Source organism: Sesamum indicum, linkage group LG5, assembly GCF_026168435.1.
Source record: "Sesamum indicum cultivar Baizhima isolate 11 linkage group LG5, ASM2616843v1, whole genome shotgun sequence".
NCBI lineage: Eukaryota > Viridiplantae > Streptophyta > Magnoliopsida > Lamiales > Pedaliaceae > Sesamum > Sesamum indicum.
The window spans coordinates 7,729,955-7,752,754 of record NC_142661.1 but is presented as its reverse complement, the minus strand read 5'-3'; the positions used below and the strand labels follow the sequence as shown (position 1 = coordinate 7,752,754).

At 40.6% G+C, this 22,800-nt stretch overlaps 4 protein-coding genes across 4 annotated transcripts; all 4 read right to left on the bottom strand.

The window, feature by feature from the left end:
• Positions 1-615: 615 nt before the first annotated feature.
• LOC148788086 (putative disease resistance protein At1g59780) lies at positions 616-1,590 on the bottom strand. The gene has a single exon (XM_088880339.1). The coding sequence runs from the start codon at positions 1,588-1,590 to the stop codon at positions 616-618; it is 975 nt and encodes a 324-aa protein (XP_088736465.1).
• Positions 1,591-7,238: 5,648 nt separating this feature from the next.
• On the bottom strand, positions 7,239-8,413 carry LOC148788085 (uncharacterized). Its single transcript, XM_088880338.1, has 2 exons — positions 8,290-8,413; positions 7,239-7,744 (listed from the first exon to the last, which is right to left on the bottom strand). Exons 1-2 carry the CDS (start codon positions 8,411-8,413, stop codon positions 7,239-7,241), a joined length of 630 nt encoding a protein of 209 aa, XP_088736464.1.
• Positions 8,414-11,209: 2,796 nt separating this feature from the next.
• Positions 11,210-12,454, bottom strand: LOC148788084 (putative disease resistance protein At1g59780). The gene is made up of 2 exons (XM_088880337.1): positions 11,714-12,454; positions 11,210-11,611 (listed from the first exon to the last, which is right to left on the bottom strand). Exons 1-2 carry the CDS (start codon positions 12,452-12,454, stop codon positions 11,210-11,212), a joined length of 1,143 nt encoding a protein of 380 aa, XP_088736463.1.
• Positions 12,455-17,947: 5,493 nt separating this feature from the next.
• Positions 17,948-19,290, bottom strand: LOC148788083 (uncharacterized). The gene is made up of 3 exons (XM_088880336.1): positions 18,601-19,290; positions 18,300-18,423; positions 17,948-18,249 (listed from the first exon to the last, which is right to left on the bottom strand). Exons 1-3 carry the CDS (start codon positions 19,288-19,290, stop codon positions 17,948-17,950), a joined length of 1,116 nt encoding a protein of 371 aa, XP_088736462.1.
• Between the last annotated feature and the right edge of the window lie 3,510 nt (positions 19,291-22,800).

The following is a 22,800-nucleotide window of genomic DNA, read 5'->3' as shown; positions in this document are numbered from 1 at the left end:
AATGTTAGAATCAAAGGTTGCATGGTAATTTTTCAAATAAAGATGGTGTATTTATAATTATGTCAAACCTATTTATATATATTGTTATTATTATGAACTTTTTGTTTATATCGATGTATTGTAACTTAAAGAACAAAATTTATTTGCATTACTAATGTACAACATTTAATATTTCGATTGACTTTCACAAAATTAAAAAAGTTATGAAATAACCAGAACAAAAAAAAAAAAAAAGTTTTGAATTGTGATTTTAATTAATGCGTACATTACATTACACGGAACACATGCTAGTTAATTATACATTCATCAATTATAGTTATAAATAAGCGAGACCTATAATTGGTATTAATTGGTATAAATGAAAATATCTGGAATGTGTTTGATTTTGTGATAATCTTCTCCTTCACCATCCACCACTCCTACCCTCTTCGCAAACTCTTCTGGCATAGATATAATTCTCAGTTCTTGGAGAGTATTAATGAATTCCAATTCATCTGGAATCATCTTCAATTTACTGCATTCTGCAATAAGTAGACTAGAGAGGTTGAGCATTGCTCCTTTCTCCACTCTCCACCCCATTAAATTCAACAACCCATGCAAAACAAGTTCCTTGAGTTAAGGAAATCCAGTTGCCCGACAAACCATCACTCTGCCCACATATGGATTGCTCCACAAGCCAAGAACTCTTAACATGGGAAGCTTCTCTAGTATTTCCATTGGGTCTTCCTCAATCCTTGTACCCACAAGCTGCAATTCTATCATATTTTGATATAGTTGAACTTCATAAGTTGGTAATTTGCTCACTCGACAATGTGTGATTCTCAAGTAATGTAGTGAGTGATACATCACGAACCTCCTGAAAAGAGTTGAGCCATCTTCCCGATTCGTATTGACATCCATGTCCATCTTTGGCAATTTAAGAAGATGAGTGATATCATCAACCACATCACCAACCCAGATATCATCAACCATCTCCAATTCATTCAACCCTTCAAATTTCAATTTTTCGCCTCCAACCCTCTCATGATCATCTTTCATAAATAGATGCCTCAAGCGCTTCATTTTGTATATGCAATTAGGTAATCTCATTATATTTTTCACATTCAATGTCTGCAAACAAGGTAGCTTGCATATAGATGGTGGCAATTCTTTCACAATACTATTTTCGAGACTCAATAGCTTCAACAGCTCCCATTTTGCGATTCCTTTGGGCAATTTCCAATTCTCAAATTGATAACCTTTGAATACAAAAGATCTTATGTTCTTATTTTCCCCAATCCTTTGACTAAGATCGTTATCCACTCCCACCGCATGAATAGCCAATCTATTTATTTTGCAAATGGCAGAGTCTCCTCCTCCCATCTCTCTATCCATAACCTTCAGAAATCCTTTTCTTTTTCCTTTTGACAAACATAGATCTCTAATCATATCATGAAGCCGGCATGACTTAAACCTTTTATACAGTGGCAACTCGTCTATTTCCACTTGAACCATACACCTATTTTCTGGCTCAAATAAATACCGTTCTGCCACATCTCTCAAACTTTCTCCCTTTCCCTTGTCTTCTGAAGAAATCATTCCTTCAGCCATCCATAGTAAATATAGTTTTTCTGTATCTATTTCTTGATCCTTTTTAAAACATGCCAAATACAAAAGACATGATTTCGGGTTGTAAGGGAGCATATTGTAACTCAAATCTAGTATTTGATTAACTCTTCTGTCAGTCTCCAAACCTCTTCCATGTTGAAGGTACGAATCAAGATTTCTACACACATTTTTCTATTCTATTGATGCCTTTTCATGACGAAGAGTTCCCCCAATAACTGAAATGGGTAATGGTAAATAACCACATTTTTTTACTATTTTCCTTCCATATTCTTCCAATAACTTTATTTCAGTTGTAGGTAGCTCTGCATACATAATGAATTATTGTTAGTTATTTACGTTTGTTAATTCAATATATTAAATTTGTGCAATTAAAACAAATCAAAATAAGAGAATTTCGCCCCATACTTAAAACAAATAAAAATAGAATTGTTGTTATGTTTGTATTTTCATGAAATTGTCACTAATTATTCATAATAACAATTTTTTTGGCACTAATAATTTTTAAAGATAGTTTTTTCACACATATTGTCGTCATGAAAACTATAAAAAAATATTAGACATATTAAAATAATCTTTTTCGCCTAATATATACTATTAATGATATTTTTAGCATCATTACTCTTTTTCTTTTTGTCACTAACTAGAGAAGAAGATTCAAAATCAATAAAACAAAAACAAAAATATTTACAAACTAACCTTGTGAATAACTATTTGGGAGTGCTATCTTTTGAAGGAGCTCCCATCCTTCATCTTCACTCATGCATATAATTTACTACAACCTACACAATCTAAGAATATTTTTCAATAATTGCATCAAAATAATTAACTTAATGATACGAAAACAGACAAAGTTCAAGCAAGAAAATTGAAAAATAGAATCAACAACCCTAGTGAAACTATAGATTCATTAAGGACAATTCTAAACAACATCTTAATAAATAGCAACTATTATACGCCATATAAAAAATTATTGTATTAATTCTTAATAAATAGTTATTACTAAATATATTTTTCAAAATAATCCAAAGTTTATAATATGTTTATAATTTTTATAACTATCTTTTACAAAATTAATAAAAAATAAGATTGATGTTGACCATCCACATAGACACGGGTGTATCTATAAAAGTAGGATACGTTCCCTATTACAAAAGGAAATCGAAAATAAAACATAAATTAAATCACTTAATTTTGATTGGTTCAAAATTCCATCTAAAGTTCATAAAGTGAATACATCAAATTGATAAGAAATATGTGTGCAGTATATTTGAGAAGACAATGAAAATAGTTAATAATGAATTAGAAAATTGATATTGAAACTCCAACGATTAGTAGTGGGTAGATGATAAATAATTATATATATATAAAAAAAACTCAATAAACTCATGAAGCCAGGCAAGAGGATTTCTCCTCCAACAAAATCAAACTAGCAAATGAATAATGGAACCATATGTTTACATGACAACTTAATGAGTTCTATTGTTAATTAACTTTTGAATTTTCATTGAATATTGATCCGCCTCGATCACGTTTGACCTTGATCAATGATCTCGACCTCTCACATCACCGATTTGGATCTGTTATCTGGAAACAAAATACAAAGCTAGTCGGGATCATCCCGACAACGAAACTCCGATGCCTAAGTCAGATGCTGAGATTGAAGGTAAAATTCGGCAATCTAAAATATAAGTGCGGAGAAACAGGGTAGCTTCTCTCAGTGGGGACTTGGAGTATTTATAGACAATGGAGGATGGGACCCACTTGCGGGACAAGTGTCAGCTCCATGCTCGCCCCTGCAGAGACTAAGTTGCTTCTTTAGTGGACACCTGTCCAATGAGTATTGCGGGTCGGATTTGGGTTCCCTTGGCCCGATTTGAGACGTCATCAAGCCATAATGCGTCACATGCGATCTCATGACCTCACCCTGCGACCTTGTTTATGTTCTTTATCCCCCTCGACCTGCGATCTTCTATGCGACCAACCGGCAACACCACATTCTAATCTCCCTCTTCTTGTGGCATCCTCATCATAATTCCCCCACTTCTTCCAAATGTAATTTATTACATTGGGGAGAAGCATATCTCTTCCAATTTGGGTCGAAAGAAGTCCTCGCAGGGTCGTGTGTTTGATGCAATTTGATAATCGAGGGTTGAAGCCTTGAATATGTACCGTCATCCAAGATCAGTAACCGAAAGGTCTTGCTACGATAAGTCCAATCGTTGCATCAATAAAACGCCACGCGCCAGCAATCCATTAGTCGGCTCGATCCTCGAAGCGCCACGCGCCGTACATCCCCTCATCCTGCAATGGTGCGTCTTTCCATATAGTGGTCTATATATACCCCCCTTTTTCAAAATCCGCCTGCTCCACCACTCTGCCCTCGAGATCGTTGCTAGATTCCCAGCGACCTGCCTCCTCGATCTTTAACAAGGTACCATGTCTTCCATTAATTCGAGCTTTTCCTTTTCTATTTCTGTGACTTCTCCCTTGCATGAGGAACATCCAGAGGGACCTTCAGTGGTCAGGTCTAAGTCTTGATCTAGGTCTAGGTCGAGGTCTAGATCGAATCCCTCCAATGACTCATCTGATGATGGGGCCCCTAGGCACGTTAGATTTCAACAAGCATTAGATAACAACCTTTGGATTGGTATTGTCAGTAAAGTGAAACAATCCATTTCCCAAATAAAGGAAAAGTACTTCATCCCGCATGATTTCGAGGTCTTGATCCCCCGTTCTTTTGATCGCATGCATACACCTCCTAGAGGTTTCTGTACTTTATCGATTGGCCATTTTGAGGCTGGTCTGCGAATGCCTTTAGCTCCCCCTGTAGCTCGCATACTTAGGGGATTAAGGTTAAATCCCATGCAGTTGTCCCCCAATTCCATTAGCCACATCATACTTTTTGTCATAATAATGCGAGCTTTCGATCTCGACCCCAGTTTTGATAACTTTTGGTCACTCTATTCTTTTACTACTTCCACTAGGTCTGCCAATAGAGGTTTTTTCTACCTCACCTTCCGTAGACAATGTAGATATTTAGAGCCTCTTAAGTCCAACACTGGTCCTTGGAAGGATCGCTTCATCTTCGTGCGACCTCCACCTGGTAAAAAATGGCCCTTCACTCTCAAATGGTCTGGAGAGAAACTCGAACCGGTTACTGAAGGAGAGGGTCTAGATCGGGATTTGATTAATAGTCTCGCTTCTAACCCATTTTTTTCAAAAAAGTTACTGACTGAAGAGATTTTCTGTCTCGCGCGCTTATCTCGTGCTTCTGTACCCATCACCGGGTCGTTAGGTGATTCACTATCCTCTCTACTAGTTTTCTTTTTTCTTCCTCCGCTAACTTTTTGAGGTCGCAAATTTGCAGAGACCAAAATTATGTTGGGTCGTCTGACTCAGCATGCTCAAGCTCGCCAGGAGTGAGCTGCTCGTGAACAAGCTCAACAGTCCACTCCTACACATGATCGGGCTCCACGTCGCACCGCTCCTCAGTTACCCGACCCAGATACTTCGGCCACTCCAACAACTGAGATGCAAAGGCCGGACACCCCAATTGACATCGGCAGCAAGGAGATCCATCTTCACAACCTTTCTCCTCACCCAGTTTGAGGTGTTTCCCCTAGTACCGAGATGGTTGGCTCGCAGGTCGAGGCCAAAGCTGCTGGTCCTAGCCACCCTCAGAAGCGTAAGCACAGATCGCCTTCTAAGTCCAAGCATGGGAGGTCGCACTTTCATAGGCGATCCGAAGAGGAAGCTGCTGCTGCTCGAGCTGCTGAGGATGAAAATTTGAAATGTTTAAAGGAGGTCGAAGAGTGGGAGTTGTCTGCCCTGGCCAATCATCGCACGGAGTCTCAAAAGTCGGCCGAACGGACTGGAGCTCAACTTGCACCCAACTGGAGGGTTTCTGACCACAGCACTATCCTGAACAGCGAGGCCGGGTAGGAATCTTACGAGATCTATAGGCACACCAACCTACCTCGCGAACAGGCTACACTCCTCTCCTTCCCCTACCCTCGATTGGAGCAGTATGCTGCCCACGCCCTGGCGCAGGTAATTGCTTCGACCTCCGTATTTACCTCAACTTCTTTACTCTTCTGACCCGATGTACCATCTCTGCAGGCCGGGTCGTTCATGCGATTGTTGTCACTCAAATGCACTGTCCTTCACAAGCGTCGCCGGGAGGTTCAAGAAAAATAACGCGAGCTCCGAAATGACATCCGGGCGAAAGAGAAGGAATGGGGAGAGGAACGCCAGCCCTCGACGTGGTGAAGACAGGTCTCGAGGCGGAGGTCGCTCGACTGAGGGAGATCGTGGAATCCCATGGTGCTGAGGTCGCCAGGGCGCGTGAAGAGGGCCAAAGGTCTGGTTTTTCTACTGGCCAAGAAGCTGGTCTCATTCAGGGTCGCACAGAGGGCCGAGAGGAGTTCCTAAACTCTCCTGAGTTCGCTGCTCGATCTCGCGACCTTCGATTGGAAGGAGCACGGGATTTCTTGAAGACTCTGGTCTTCGATACTGCAGTCGAGATCAAGGCGAGTGTGTACGTGCAGGGCTTCAAAAAGTGCAAGGCTCAAGTCAACAAATTGGAGGCATTTGTTGAAGGGTTCGATTAGAACAGGCTCAACCCCTTTGTAGATGAAAACTTCCAGCCATACCCTGTAGAGCCATCTCCTCAGATTGAAGGCACTAAGTTCGCGAGCTTAATGGATGATGTGGAAGCCATGGATGAATGAGCTTGGCCTCTTGACCTTATGACCAGCATTCCTGCAAATACTTGAATTTTTTTTGTATAGACCCAGGGTTAGAGAAACAATTATATTTTGATTGCTCATGCTTATTGATCATGAATTTTGTAATGACTTTTTGGAACTTTTGCCATGTTTATTGACTTCAACAATTCAATGCATGATAGCTTTTCTAATTATTCAATGAATGTGTAAACGGTGCTCTCGAATATTTGGATTTGACACCAATGCAACGTTCTTCAAATCATGAAGATCTAATGCTCAGATGATCATCTGATGTTTTTTACTTCTGCAACTTTTTCCTACTTCCGCAGGTCGCGTCTTTTATAGATCGAATGATCATTTACAGGTCCTACGATCTTTTCCAGATCGAATGATCTTTCTCAAATCTTGTGATCTTTTGCAGATTCTATGATCTTTTTCAGATCGAATGATCTTTCTCAAATCTTGTGATCTTTTGCAGGTTCTACGATCTTTTTCAGATCAAATGATCTTTCTCAGATCTTGTGATCTTTTGCAGATTCTACGATCTTTTTTCAGATCGAATGATCTTTTCCAGATCTTGTGATCTTTTTCAGATTTCAGAATTAAACATAAACTAAATACTTAACAAAATAAGTTGCGGAAAAAGAACATGATATTTATATATGCAAGCGATCTTTTTCAGATACAATGTACATGACCTTTGATCGACCTCGAACTAGACCTTTCTCAGGTATAAAAGTGATCTCTATTCCCATGGATACATGACCTTTTTCAGGTTCAAAATTATGCATAAAATTTCTTCAAGTTTTGGATATTCCACGGTGTGGGTAGATCTCGACCCTCCATATCCTAGAGGCGATAGGTGCCTCTTCGTTTGATTTCTGTAACTTTATACGGTCCTTCCTAGCCTGGGTCCAGCTTTTCCACATGCTTCGACACCTCCACCTTCTTCAAAACAAGATCTCCAACTTGGAATTGTCTGGGCCTCAATCTTTTGTTGTAACTCCTCATCATCAAGCTTTTATGATGTAGCATTTTTGCGTACGCGACCTCCCTTTTTTTTTCCTCGATTAGTTCCAAGTCCAGCAAGCACTCCTCGTGATTGGTCATTGGATTGTACATAGTCATCCGATGTGATTCTTCGCCTATCTCTGCAGGAATAAGAGCTTCAGTACCAAATACAAAGCAAAAAGGAGTTTCACCTGTTGATGATCTAGGAGTAGTCCGGTATGCCCACAAAACCCCAAGTAATTCGTCCAACCATGATCTTTTGGAATCTAGTCTTGTCTTCAAATGCTGAAGGATGGTCCTGTTAGCAACCTCGACCTGTCCATTCGACTGCGGGTGTCCCACTACGGTAAAGTTCTGCTGAATTTTTAGCTCTTTACACCAACTCGTAATCTTCTTCCCTTGAAATTAGGTGCCATTATCTGAAATTAAAATTCCAGGGACCCCGAATCGGCATATGATGTTCTTCCATATGAACTCGATCATGTTCCCCTCCGTCACCTTAGCCACAGCCTCTGCTTCTACCCATTTGGAGAAATACTCCACAGCTACCACAATGAATTTTTTTCTGAGATCGCGCAGTGGGGAAAGGCCCTTAGATGTCTATCCCCCATTGGTCAAAGGGACAAGCAATCTTAACTGGTTCCAGCTGGGTCGCAAGTGCGTGAATCTGTATTGCAAATTTTTGACAGGCCTCGCACTTCTTGACTAACTCTTTCGTGTCTTCCACTAGGGTTGGCCAAAAATATCCTTATCTGATAACTTTTTCTGCTAGCGACCTTCCCCTAGAGTGATTTCCACAACTCCCTTCATGAATTTCCCTCATAACGTATTCAGCTTTCTCCGGATCTAGATATTTCAATAAAGGCCTTTCTATGGTTCTTTTTGTATAATTGTTCATCAACCAACGTAAAACAAGCTGCTCTTGCCTTCAATCTTCGCGCACCAATGGGGTCAGTAGGTAAACTTCCTTCTTTCAAATATTGGACGATCTCATCCTTCCATGACGGCTTTTCATTTACTGCATTAACGTCAATACTCTCAGTGATCGCGGATGTCTCTTTGATCATCACAGTAATCTTGCGATTTCATGTCGTGGAATTTGGTGCACCTGGCACTTGTTAAATTTGGATATTATGGATTTCGCTTTGGTGTGGTATAATATCATGCTCTCTTCTTTGGTCTCGTAAGTGCCCTCTATCTGTAAAGCAACAAGCTACGAATCTGTGAACACTTCTAAATCTTTCGCTCCCGCCTCTAGCGACAGCTCCAAACTCATGATAAGAGCTTCATATTCAGCTTCATTATTAGCGACTGGAAAAGAGAGTCGTGCTGCGACCTCGATCTCCACGTATTCCTAACCCTGTATCAATATCCCAATTCCTCCATTTCCCGCATTAGAGGATCCGTCCACATGCAACATCCATTTATCTAGCTTGGGCTCGGTCTCAGGCTCGCCGACGAGCTCGACCATGAAATCAGCCAATACTTGTCCTTTCAATGCCGTCCGAGCTTGGTATTCAATATCAAATTCCCCCAGTACACCTTCCCACTTCACAAGCCTACCCGAGGCCTCTAGTCGCGCCAATACATTACGGAGCAGATGATTGGTTAGGACGACTATGCGATGACCTTGGAAGTAAGGTCGCGGTTTACGGGCCGTTACAATAAGCGCAAGTGCCAGCTTCTCAATCTGTGCATACCTTTTCTCCGCCCCTTGCAACATCTTGCTCACATAGTATATCGGACTCTGCACCCCATCTTCTTCTCTGACCAAGGCTGAACTAACCGCATTGTCTGAAACAGCCAGATACACATACAACACCTCATTTCCTTTCAGATTCGTGAACGGTGGTGAGGGCAAGAATGTTTTTAGGTCTTGAAATGCTCGCTCACACTCGTCAGTCCACTCAAAATTTTTGGTTTTCCTCAACACTTTAAAGAAATGCAGATTTCTATCTGAGGATTTTGATATAAAACAATTAAGGGATGCGAGCTTACCGGTAAGTTTCTGGACTTCTTTAATGGTGGTTGGCGACTTTAGCTTTAGTATTGCCTCTATCCTCTCAGGGTTCATCTCAATGCCTCGCTCGCTGACTAGGTACCCCAGGAATTTTTCCCCTGTCACTCCAAAGGTGCATTTCATCGAATTCAGCTTCATTCTGAATTTCCTGAGCGTCGCAAAAGTTTGTTCAAGATAAACTATATGATCTTGCGACCTCGAGCTCTTTACCAGCGTATCGTCAACATAAACCTCCATAGTTCTTCCAATCTGATCTTCAAACATTTTATTCACTAGCCGCTGGTATGTGGCCCTCGCATTCTTCAGCCCAAAGGGCATCACCTTATAGCAATATATTCCCCTTTCAGTCACAAATGAAGTCTTACTCTGATCCTCTTCTGCCATGAAAAATTGATGGTAGCCCTAATAAGCGTCCATCATGGAGAATAGCTCATATCCTGCTGTGGAGTCCACCAATGCATCAATTCGAGGAAGTGGGTACGGATCCTTTGGGCACGCCTTGTTTAAGTCCGTGAAATCGATACAAACTCTCCACTTCCCTCCTGGTTTAGGAACTACAACAACGTTGGATAACCAATCTGTATATTGGACTTCGGTAATGTACCCGGCATTCAACAGCCTTTCCACTTCTTCTTTGATCACCTGGTTTTTCTCCATGCTGAAATTTCTCTTTTTTTGTTGCACAGGTCGCATGGTAGGGTCTACATTAAGCCGATGAACAATCAACTCTGGCGCCACACCCACAAAATCAAACGAGCTCCATGCGAAGACATCAGCGTTCTTTCTTAGCAACGATACCATCATGGTTTCCAACTGCTCGCCGAATTGTGACCCGATACGGGTGGTTTTGGATGAGTCACCTGGTATTACTTCCACTATTTTGTGACCTTCAATCGGCTGTATTCTTTGAAATTGTTCGTCAGGTACCCTACAATTTTTGTCTCAGTCTGGTTCCTCAAGCTATTTTTTGTTGAATACGTGGCTGAATTTTGACTTTTTGGAGGGTAAAATAGTCCATTTAAATTTGATTTTACCACTTTAGTCCCTTAAATTTGTAACATTGTCAAATTCCACCTTTTTTCAAAGGAAAAAAACGTATCTATATTTTTTATGTTGATATATTAAAATTATCTTTTAGGAATAACAAAAAATTTGCACTCTTGTGAACATAATAATATATTTAACTTAAAAAAAAAAACAGTGTACTCTATGTTCTCTTTTTTTATTGCAATAAAAAAAATCCAAAATTATGATAAATTTTATGAATTTACCTTTTGCTAAAAGTTATATAAAAAATTGAAGTCAGTAATTTTTTATTTCAAAAATTAAAGATAAGTCTAAAAGTTAAACCTTAACAATCTATCTTTATTACTAATTAAGAGCACTATTTTGGTGTCTCACTTTTTTTGGTGGGTCAATTTTTTTTTTAATTATATTTCTTATTCTCAACTTTGTTTGAAAAATTACGAATAACTCCTCATTGTTTGAAAAATTATAAATTCCCCCTTAATATTTGATAAAATCATATAATCCTTGGATGGAGGTTTAAAATTATTAACTTTGCCCTTGATGTATTTTTATCTTTTTTTCTAAAAAAATTAAATAATGGAAAAAAAAACATACATAGTGGATGAAATATTATCAACTTAGTCCATAAATATTTTTTAGAAAATTTTTAAAAATAACTAAAATTATAATTAATAAATAAGTGATTTTAATTAGAAAAAAAAAAGTTACGAATTGTGATTTTAATTAATGCGTACAGTACATTACATGGAACACATGCTAGTTAATTATACATTCATCAATTATAGTTATAAATAAGTGACACCTATAATTGGTATTAATTGGTATAAATGAAAATATCTGGAATGTGTTTGATTTTGTGATAATCTTCTCCTTCACCATCCACCACTCCTACCCTCTTCACGAACTCTTCTGGCATCGATATAATTCTCAGTTCTTGGATAGTATTAATGAATTCCAATTCATCTGGAATCATCTTCAATTTACTGCATTCTGCAATAAGTAGACTGGAGCGGTTGAGCATTGCTCCTTTCTCCACTCTCCACCCCATTAAATTCAACAACCTATGCAAAACAAGTTCCCTGAGTTGAGGAAATCCAGTTGCCTGACAAACCATCTCTCTGCCCACATATGGATTGCTCCACAAGCCAAGAACTCTTAACATGGGAAGCTTCTCTAGTATTTCCATTGAGTCTTCCTCAATCCTTGTACCCACAAGCTGCAATTCTATCACATTTTGATATAGTTGAACTTCATAAGCTGGTCATTTGCTCACTCGAGAATGTGTGATTCTCAAGTAATGTAGTGAGTGATACATCACCAACCTCCTGAAAAGAGTTGAGCCATCTTCCCGATTTGTATTGACATCCATGTCCATCTTGGGCAATTTAAGAAGATGACTGATATCATCAACCACATCACCAACCCAGATATCATCAACCATCTCCAATTCATTCAACCCTTCAAATTTCAATTTTTCGCCTCCAACCCTCTCATGATCATCTTTCATAAATAGATGCCTCAAGCGCTTCATTTTGTATATGCAATTAGGTAATCTCATTGTATTTTTCACATTCAATGTCTGCAAACAAGGTAGCTTGCATATAGATGGTGGCAATTCTTTCACAATACTATTTTCGAGACTCAATAGCTTCAACAACTTCCATTTTGCGATTCCTTTGGGCAATTTCCAATTCTCAAATTGATAACCTTTGAATACAAAAGATCTTATGTTCTTATTTTCCCCAATCCTTTGACTAAGATCGTTATCCACTCCCACCGCATGAATAGCCAATCTATTTGTTTTGCAAATGGAAGAGTCTCCTCCTCCCATCTCTCTATCCATAACCTCCAGAAATCCTTTTCTTTTCCCTTTTGACAAACATAGATCTCTAATCATATCATGAAGCCGGAATGACTTAAACCTATTATACAGCGGCAACTCATCTATTTTCACTTGAACCATACACCTATTTGCTAGCTCAAATAAATACCGTTCTGCCACATCTCTCAAACTTTCTCCCCTTCCCTTGTCTTCTGAAGAAATCATTCCTTCAGCCATCCATAGTAAATATAGTTTTTCTGTATCTATTTCTTGATCCTTTTTAAAACATGCCAAATACAAAAAACACGGTTTCGGGTTGTAAGGGAGCATATTGTAACTCAAATCTAGTATTTGATTAACTCATTTGTCAGTCTCCAAACCTCTCCCATGTTGAAGGTACGAATCAAGATTTCTACACACATTTTTTCTATTCTATTGATGCCTTTTCATGACGAAGAGTTTCCCCAATAACTGAAATGGGTAATGGTAAATAACCACATTTTTTTTACTATTTTCCTTCCATATTCTTCCAATAACTTTATTTCAGTTGTAGGTAGCTCTGCATACATAATGAATTAATGTTAGTTATTTACGTTTGTTAATTTAATATATTAAATTTTTGCAATTAAAACAAATCAAAATAAGAGAATTTTCGCCCCATACTTAAAACAAATAAAAAGAGAATTGTTGTTATGTTTGTATTTTCATGAAATTGTCACTAATTATTCATAATAACAATTTTTTTGTCACTAATAATTTTTAAAGATAGTTTTTTCACACATATTGTCGTCATGAAAACTATAAAAAAACATTAGACATATTAAAATAATCTTTTTAGCCTAATATATACTATTAATGATATTTTTAGCATCATTACTCCTTTTTCTTTTTGTCACTAACTAGAGAAGAAGATTCAAAATCAATAAAACAAAAACAAAAATATTTACAAACTAACCTTGTGAATAACTATTTGGGAGTGCTATCTTATGAAGGAGCTCCCATCCTTCATCTTCACTCATGCATATAATTTACTACAACCTACACAATCTAAGAATATTTTTGAATAATTGCATCAAAATAATTAACTTAATGATGCAAAAACAGACAAAGCTCAAGCAAGAAAATTGAAAAATAGAATCAACAACCCTAGTGCAACTATAGATTCATTAAGGACATTTCTAAACAACATCTTAATAAATAGCAAGTATTATACGGAATATAAAAATTGTATTAATTCTTAAAGAAATAGTTATTACTAATTATATTTTTCAAAATAATCCAAAGTTTATAATATGTTTATAATTTTTATAACTATCTTTTACAAAATTAATAAAAAATAAGATAGATGTTGACCATCCACATAGACACGGGTGTATCTATAAAAGTAGGATACGTTCCCTATTACAAAAGGAAATCGAAAATAAAACATAAATTAAATCACTTAATTTTGATTGGTTCAAAATTCCATGTAAAGTTCATAAAGTGAATACATCAAATTGATAAGAAATATGTGTGCAGTATATTTGAGAAGACAATGAAAATAGTTAATAATGAATAAGAAAATTGATATTGAAACTCCAACGATTAGTAGTGGGTAGATGATAAATAATTATATATATATAAAAAGAAACTCAATAAACTCATGAAGCCAGGCAAGAGGATTTCTCCTCCAACAAAATCAAACTAGCAAATGAATAATGGAACCATATGTTTACATGACAACTTAATGAGTTCTATTGTTAATTAACTTTTCAATTTTCATTGAATATTGATCCGCCTCGATCACGTTTGACCTTGATCAATGATCTCGACCTCCCACATCACCGATTTGGATCTGTTATTTGGAAACAAAATACAAAGCTAGTCGGGATCGTCCCGACAACGATACTCCGATGCCTAAGTCAGATGCTGAGATCGAAGGTAAAATTCGGCGATCTAAAATATAAGTGCGGAGAAACAGGGTACCTTCTCTCAGTGGGAACTTGGAGTATTTATAGACAATGGAGGATGGGAGCCACTTGCGGGATAGGTGTCAGTTCCATGCTCGCCCCTGCAGTGACTAAGCTGCTTCTTTAGTGGACACCTGTCCGATGAGTATTGCGGGTCGGATCTGGGTTCCCTGGCCCGATTTGAGAAGTCATCAAGCCACAATGCGTCACATGCGATCTCATGACCTCACCCTGCGACCCTGTTTATGTTCTTTATCCCCCTCGACCTGCAATCTTCTATGCGACCAACCGGCAACACCACATTCTAATCTCCCTCTCCTTGTGGCATCCTCATCATAATTCCCCCACTTCTTTCAAATGTAATTTATTACATTGGGGAGAAGCATATCTCTTCCAATTTGGGTCGAAAGAAGTCCTCGCAGGGTCGCGTGTTTGATGCAATTTGATAATCGAGGGTTGAAGCCTTGAATATGTACCGTCATCCAAGATCAGTAACCGAAAGGTCTTGCTACGATAAGTCCATTCGTCGCATCAATGAAACGCCATGCGTCAGCAATCCATTGGTCGGCTCGATCCTTGAAGCGCCACGTGCCGTACATCCGTTCATCCTGGAAGGGTGCGTCTTTCCATACAGTGGTCTATATATACCCCCCTTTTTCAAAATCCGCCTACTCCACCACTCCGCCCTCGAGATCGTTGCCAGATTCCCAGCGACCTGCCTCCTCGATCTTTAACAAGGTACCATGTCTTCCATTAATTCGAGTTTTTTCTTTTCTATTTCTGCAACTTCTCCCTTGCATGAGGAACATCCAGAGGGACCTTCAGTGGTCAGGTCTAGGTCTAGATCTAGGTCTAGGTCGAGGTCTAGATCGAATCCCTCTAATAACTCATCTGATGATGAGACCCCTAGGCACGTTAGATTTCAACAAGCATTAGATAACAGCCTTTGGATTGGTATTGTGAGTAAAGTGAAACAATCCATTTCCCAAATAAAGGTTAAGTACTTCATCCCGCATGATTTCGAGGTCTTGATCCCCCGTTCTTTTGATCGCATGCATACACCTCCTAGAGGTTTCTGTACTTTATCGATTGGCCATTTTGAGGCCAGTCTGCGAATGCCTTTAGCTCCCCCTGTAGCTCGCATACTTAGGGCATTAAGGTTAAATCCCATGCAGTTGTCCCCCAATTCCATTAGCCACATCATACTTTTTGTCATAATAATGCGAGCTTTCGGTCTCGACCCCAGTTTTGATAACTTTTGATCGCTCTATTCTTTTACTACTTCCACTAGGTCTGCCAATAGAGGTTTTTTCTACCTCACCTTCCATAGACAATGTAGATATTTAGAGCCTCTTAAGTCCAACTCTGGTCCTTGGAAGGATCGCCTCATCTTCGTGCGACCTCCACCTGGTCAAAAATGGCCATTCACTCTCAAATGGTCTGTAGAGAAACTCGAACCGGTTACTGAAGGAGAGGGTCTAGATCGGGATTAGATTAATAGTCTCGCTTCTAACCCATTTTTTTCAAAAAAGTTACTAATTGAAGAGATTTTCTGTCTCGCGTGCCTATCTCGTGCTTCTGTACCCATCACCGGGTCGTTAGGTGATTCACTATCCTCTCGACTAGTTTTCTTTTTTCTTCCTCCGCTAACTTTTTGAGGTCACAAATTGGCAGAGACCAAAGTTATGTTGGGCCGTCTAACTCAGCATGCTCAAGCTCGCCAGGAGTGAGCTACTCGTGAACAAGCTCAACAGTCCACTCCTACACATGATCGGGCTCCACATTGCACCACTCCTCAGCTACCCGACCCAGATACTTCGGCCACTCCAACAGCTGAGATGCAAAGGCCGGACACCCCAATTGACATCGGCAGCGAGGAGGTCCATCTTCACAACCTTTCTCCTCACCCAGTTCGAGGTGCTTCCCCCAACACCGAGATGGTTGGCTCGCAGGTCGAGGCCGAAGCTGCTGGTCCTAGCCGCCCTCGGAAGCGTAAGCACAGATCGCCTTCTATGTCCAAGCATGGGAGGTCGCACTTTCACAGGCGATCCGAAGAGGAAGCTGCTGCTGCTCGAGCTGCTGAGGATGAAAATTTGAAATGTTTAAAAGAGGTCGAAGAGTGGGAGTTGTCTGCCCTGGCCAATCATCGCACGGAGTCTCAAAAGTCGGCCAAACTGACTGGAGCTCAACTTGCACCGAACTGGAGGGTTTCTGACAACAACACTATCCTAAACAGCGAGGCCGGGCAGGAATCTTACGAGATCTATAGGCACACCAACCTACCTCGCGACCAGGCTGCACTCCTCTCCTACCCCTACCCTCGATTGGAGCAGTATGGTGCCCACGCCCTGGCGCAGGTTATTACTTCGACCTCCGTATTTACCTCAAGTTCTTTACTCTTCTGACCCGATGTACCATCTCTGCAGGCTGGGTCGTTCATGCGATCGTTGTCACTCAAATGCACCATCCTTCACAAGCGTCGCCGGGAGGCTCAAGAAAAATATCGCGAGCTCCAAAATGACATCCGGGCGAAAGAGAAGGAATGGGGAGAGGAACGTCAGCACCTTGACGTGGTGAAGACAGGTCTCGAGGCGGAGGTCGCTTGACTGAGGGAGATCGTGGAATCCCATGGTGCTGAGGTCGCTAGGGCGCGTGAAGAGGGCCAAAGGTCTGGTCCGAGAGGAGTTCTTAAACTCTCCTGAGTTCGCTGCTCGATCTCGCGACCTTCGATTGGAAGGAGCACGGGATTTCTTGAAGACTCCAATCTTCGATACGATAGTCGAGATCAAGGAGAGTGTGTACATGGTGCAGGGCTTCAAAAAGTGCAAGGCTCAAGTCAAAAAATTGGAGGCATTTGTTGAAGGGTTCGATCAGAACAGGCTCAACCCCTTTGTAGATGAAAACTTCCAGCCATACCCTGTAGAGCTATCTCCTCAGATTGAAGGCACTGAGTTCGCGAGCTTAATGGATGATGTGGAAGCCATGGATGAATGAGCTTGACCTCTTGACCTTTTGACCAGCATTCCTGCAAATACTTGAAATTTTTTTTATAGACCCAGGGTTAGAGAAACAATTATATTTTGATTGCTCATGCTTATTGGTCATGTATTTTGTAATGACTTTTTGGAACTTTTGCCATGTTTATTGACTTCAACAATTCAATGCATGATACTTTTCTAATTATTCAATGAATGTGTAAACGGTGCTCTCGAATATTTGGATTTGACACCAATGCAACGTTCTTCAAATCATGAAGATCTAATGCTCAGATGATCATCTGATGTTTTTTACTTCTGCAACCTTTTCCTACTTCCGCAGGTCGCGTCTTTTATAGATCGAATGATCATTTACAGGTCCTACGATCTTTTCCAGATCGAATGATCTTTCTCAGATCTTGTGATCTTTTGCAGATTCTACGGTCTTTTTCAGATCGAATGATCTTTCTCAAATCTTGTGATCTTTTGCAGATTCTACGATCTTTTTTCAGATTGAATGATCTTTTCCAGATCTTGTGATCTTTTTCAGATTCCAGAATTAAACATAAACTAAATGCTTAACAAAATAAGTTGTGGAAAAAGAACATGATATTTATATATGCAAGCGATCTTTTTCAGATACAATGTACATGACCTTTCATCGGCCTCGAACTAGACCTTTCTCAGGTACAAAAATGATCTCTATTCACATGGATACATGACCTTTTTCAGGTTCAAAATTACGCATAAAATTTCTTCAAGTTTTGGATATTCCACGGTCTGGGTAGATCTCGACCCTCCATATCCTAGAGGCGATAGGTGCCTCTTCGTTTGATTTCTGTAACTTTATAGGGTCCTTCCCAGCCTGGGTCCAGCTTTCCCACGTGCTTTGACACCTCCACCTTCTTCAAAACAAGATCTCCAACTTGGAATTGTCTGGGCCTCAATCTTTTGTTGTAACTCCTCATCATCAAGCTTTTATGATGCAGCATTTTTGCGTACGCGACCTCCCTTTTGTTTTCCTCGTTTAGTTCCAAGTCCAGCAAGCGCTCCTCGTGATTGGTCATTGGATTGTACATAGTCACCCGATGTGATTCCTCGCCTATCTCTGCAGGAATAAGAGCTTCAATACCAAATACAAGGCAAAAGGAGTTTCACCTGTTGATGATCTAGGAGTAGTCCGGTATGCCCACAAAACCCCAGGTAATTCGTCCAACCATGATCTTTTGGAATCTAGTCTTGTCTTCAAATGCTGAAGGATGGTCCTGTTAGCGACCTCGACCTGTCCATTCGACTGCAGGTGTCCACTACGGTAAAGTTCTGCTGAATTTTTAGCTCTTTACACCAACTCGTAATCTTCTTCCCTTGAAATTGGGTGCCATTATCTGAAATTAAAATTCTAGGGACCTCGAATCGGTATGTTCTTTCATATAAACTCGATCATGTTCCCCTCCGTCACCTTAGCCACAGCCTCTGCTTCTACCCATTTGGACAAATACTCCACAGCTGCTACCACAATGAGTTTTTTCTGAGATCGCGCAGTGGGGAAAGGCCCTAAGATGTCTATCCCCCATTGGTCAAAGGGACAAGCAATCTTAACTGGTTCCATATAGGTCGCAGGTGCGTGAATCTGTACTGCAAATTTTTGACAGGCCTCGCACTTCTTGACTAACTCTTTCGTGTCTTCCACTAGGGTTGGCAAAAAATATCCTTGTCTAATAACTTTTTGTGCTAGCGACGTTCCCCTAGAGTGATTTCCACAACTCCCTTCATGAATTTCCCTTATAACGTATTCAGCTTTCTCCGGATCAAGACATTTCAATAAAGGCCTTTCTATGGTTCTTTTGTTTAATTGTTCATCAACCAACGTAAAACGAGCTGCTCTTGCCTTGAATCTTCGCGCACCAATGGGGTCAGCAGGTAAACTTCCTTCTTTCAAATATTGGACGATCTCATCCTTCCATGACGGCTTTTTATTTACTGCATTAACGTCAATACTCTCAGTTATCGCGGATGTCTCTTTCATCATCACAGTAATCTTGCGATTTCTAATTACCGACAGAGTAGCCCCAAACTTCGATAATGAATTGGCTCTGTCATTTTCATGTCGTGGAATTTGGTGCACCTGGCACTTGTTAAATTTGGACATTATGGATTTTGCTTTGGTGTGGTATAATATCATGCTCTCATCTTTGGTCTTGTAAGTGCCCTCTATCTGTAAAGCAACAAGCTACGAATCTGTGAACACTTCTAAATCTTTCGCTCCCGCTTCTAGCGACAGCTCCAAACTCATGATAAGAGCTTCATATTCAGCTTCATTATTAGTGACTGGAAAAGAGAGTCGTGTTGCGACCTCGATCTCCACGTTTTCCTAACCCTGTATCAATATCCCAATTCCTCCATTTCCCGCATTAGAGGATCCGTCCACATGCAACATCCATTTATCCAGCTCGGGCTCGGTCTCAGGCTCGCCGACGAGCTCGACCATGAAATCAGCCAATACTTGTCCTTTCAATGCCGTCCGAGCTTGGTATTCAATATCAAATTCCCCCAGTACACCTTCCCACTTCACAAGCCTACCCGAGGCCTCTAGTCGCGCCAATACATTACGGAGCAGATGATTGGTTAGGACGACTATGCGATGACCTTGGAAGTAAGGTCGCAGTTTACGGGCCGTTACAATAAGCGCATACCTTGGAAGTGCCAGCTTCTCAACCTCTGCATACCTTTTCTCCGCCCCTTGCAACATCATGCTCACATAGTATATCGGACTCTGCACCCCATCTTCTTCTCTGACCAAGGCTGAACTAACCGCATTGGCTGAAACAGCCAGATACACATACAACACCTCATTTCCTTTCAGATTCGTGAGCAGCGGTGGTGAGGGCAAGAATGTTTTTAGGTCTTGAAATGCTCGCTCACACTCGTCAGTCCACTCAAAATTTTTGGTTTTCCTCAACACTTTAAAGAAATGCAGATTTCTATCTGAGGATTTTGATATAAAATGATTAAGGGATGCGAGCTTACCGGTAAGTTTCTGGACTTCTTTAATGGTGGTTGGCGACTTTAGCTTCAGTATTGCCTCTATCTTCTCAGGGTTCATCTCAATACCTCGCTCGCTGACTAGGTACCCCAGGAATTTTTCCCCTGTCACTCCAAAGGTGCGTTTCATCGAATTCAGCTTCATTCTGAATTTCCTGAGCATCGCAAAAGTTTGTTCAAGATAAACTATATGATCTTGCGACCTCGAGCTCTTTGCCAGCATATCGTCAACATAAACCTCCATAGTTCTTCCAATCTGATCTTCAAACATTTTATTCACTAGCCGCTGGTATGTGGCCCCCGCATTCTTCAGCCCAAAGGGCATCACCTTATAGCAATATATTCCCCTTTCAGTCACAAATGAAGTCTTACTCTGATCCTCTTCTGCCATGAAAATTTGATGGTAGCCCTGATAAGCGTCCATCATGGAGAATAGTTCATATCCTGCTGTGGAGTCCACCAATGCATCAATTCGAGGAAGTGGGTACGGATCCTTTGGGCACGCCTTCTTTAAGTCCGTGAAATCGATACAAACTCTCCACTTCCCTCCTGGTTTAGGAACTACAACAACGTTGGATAACCAATCTGTATATTGGACTTCGGTAATGTACCCAGCGTTCAACAGCCTTTCCACTTCTTCTTTGATCACCTGGTTTTTCTCTATGCTGAAATTTCTCTTTTTTTGTTGCACAGGTCGCATGGTAGGGTCTACATTGAGCCGATGAACAATCAACTCTGGTGCCACACCCACAAAATTAGACAAGCTCCATGCGAAGACATCAGCGTTCTTTCTTAGCAACGATACCATCATGGTTTCCAACTGCTCGCCCAATTGTGACCCGATACGGGTGGTTTTGGATGAGTCACCTGGTATTACTTCCACTATTTTGTGACCTTCAATCGGCTGTCTTCTTTGAATCTGTTCGTCAGGTACCCTACCGCTTTCTTCAAAAACCTCTAATCTCTTTCTCTTGTTAGCATTTTCGCCCTTTTTTAGGGACAGATTATAACAATTCCTTGCCTCTTCCTGATCACACCTTACTTCTCCCACTCCTGCATTGGTCGGGAATTTCATATTCAGATGATAAGTGGAAACTACTGCTCGAAAGGAGTTAAGTGCCGGCCTTCCTAGGATTACATTGTATGCAAATGGGGTATCCACTACTAGGAATTTGACCATCAAGGTTTTCCTTCGCGGTTCATCTCCCATCGAAACAGGCAAATCAAGGGTACCTAAGGATGCGATCTCGCTACCCCCAGACCCGACCAAAGGAGTCCGCACCGGTTCCAATCTAGCGTTCTCCAGTCCCATTTTCTCCAATACATCTTTCAAAATGATATCCGCCGAGCTTCCGTTGTCTATCAGAACCTTATGCACTGCGAAGTTAGCAATGTCTAACTTGACCACCATCGGGTCATTCTGCGATCCTACTCTGTCTGCCCTATCTTTGTTCCCAAATCTTATTTCTTCTTCCGGCTCAATGTTTGCCATCAGCTGACTTCTCTGGTCACTCCTGCTTTGTCGCTTTCTGGATTTTCTAGAATCACCCCCTTCTGGTCCTCCTGCAATCGTTTAAATTACACCTTTCGCAGGCGCATTATTTCCAGGATTAGCCTCTTTCAGCACACCTTTTCCTTTATCTTGCCTCCTATCGGGGCTCCTAGATCGACTCCTTCTGATGACATTGTCGTCTGCCCGACATTTCAGCACCAGTTCCTTAAAATAGCCCTATCTAAGTAACCTCTCTATCTCATCTTTTAGCTGATAACATTCTTCTGTATCATGTCCTCGCTCTCGATGAAATTTGCAATACTTGCTAGAAAATTTCTTAGCTGCTGTGAACCTCGTGTGATGAGGCCACTTCAGTATATCAGACTTTTCTACAGTCAATAGCGCCTTGGTTCGGGTTGTATTCAAAGGTGTATATCTGTGATATTTCGGTCGGTAGGGAGGATCTCGACCTCGATCTACCTGCTTTCCATCTTTCCCATGATCCTGCTCGCGGGTCCTTACATTACCCATCCACTCTCCATCCTTCATCGCATTCATTTCCTCCTCGTTAATATATTTTTGCGCCAAGCGCATCAATTGTTCGACATTGGTCGGCGGGTCTCTTGCCAGAGCAGAGGCAAAAGGTCCTTTTTTCAACCCGTGAATAAGGATGCTCACCATCATGTCAGTTCTTAAATCTTGGATCTCCAGAGTCTCGTTATTAAATCTCCCCATGAAATTTTTTATGGTCTCATTTTCTTTCTGCCTGATGGTGAATAGATAGGTCGCTGACCTCTTTTGTTTTCTTTTGCTCGTAAAATGAAAAATGAATTTTTGTACCAACTGTTCGTGTGATTCAATACTACCCGCCGGCAAACTTGTAAACCACTCTTGCGCCTTCCCCGTCAAGGTTGTCACAAATAGTTTTGCTTTAATAGATTCCGTTTGTCCGTAAAGATTCATCACTAAATCAAAAGCGGACACATGCTCTTGCGGGTTCTTCAAACCATCATACTTCTGTAAATCTGGCATTTTAAAAGTTGCATTTACAACTTCACTCAGAATCCTATTGTAGAACGGTGAGTGCTTGTTCTGAGTGACTAATTCTCCCCTCCGCTTCAATTC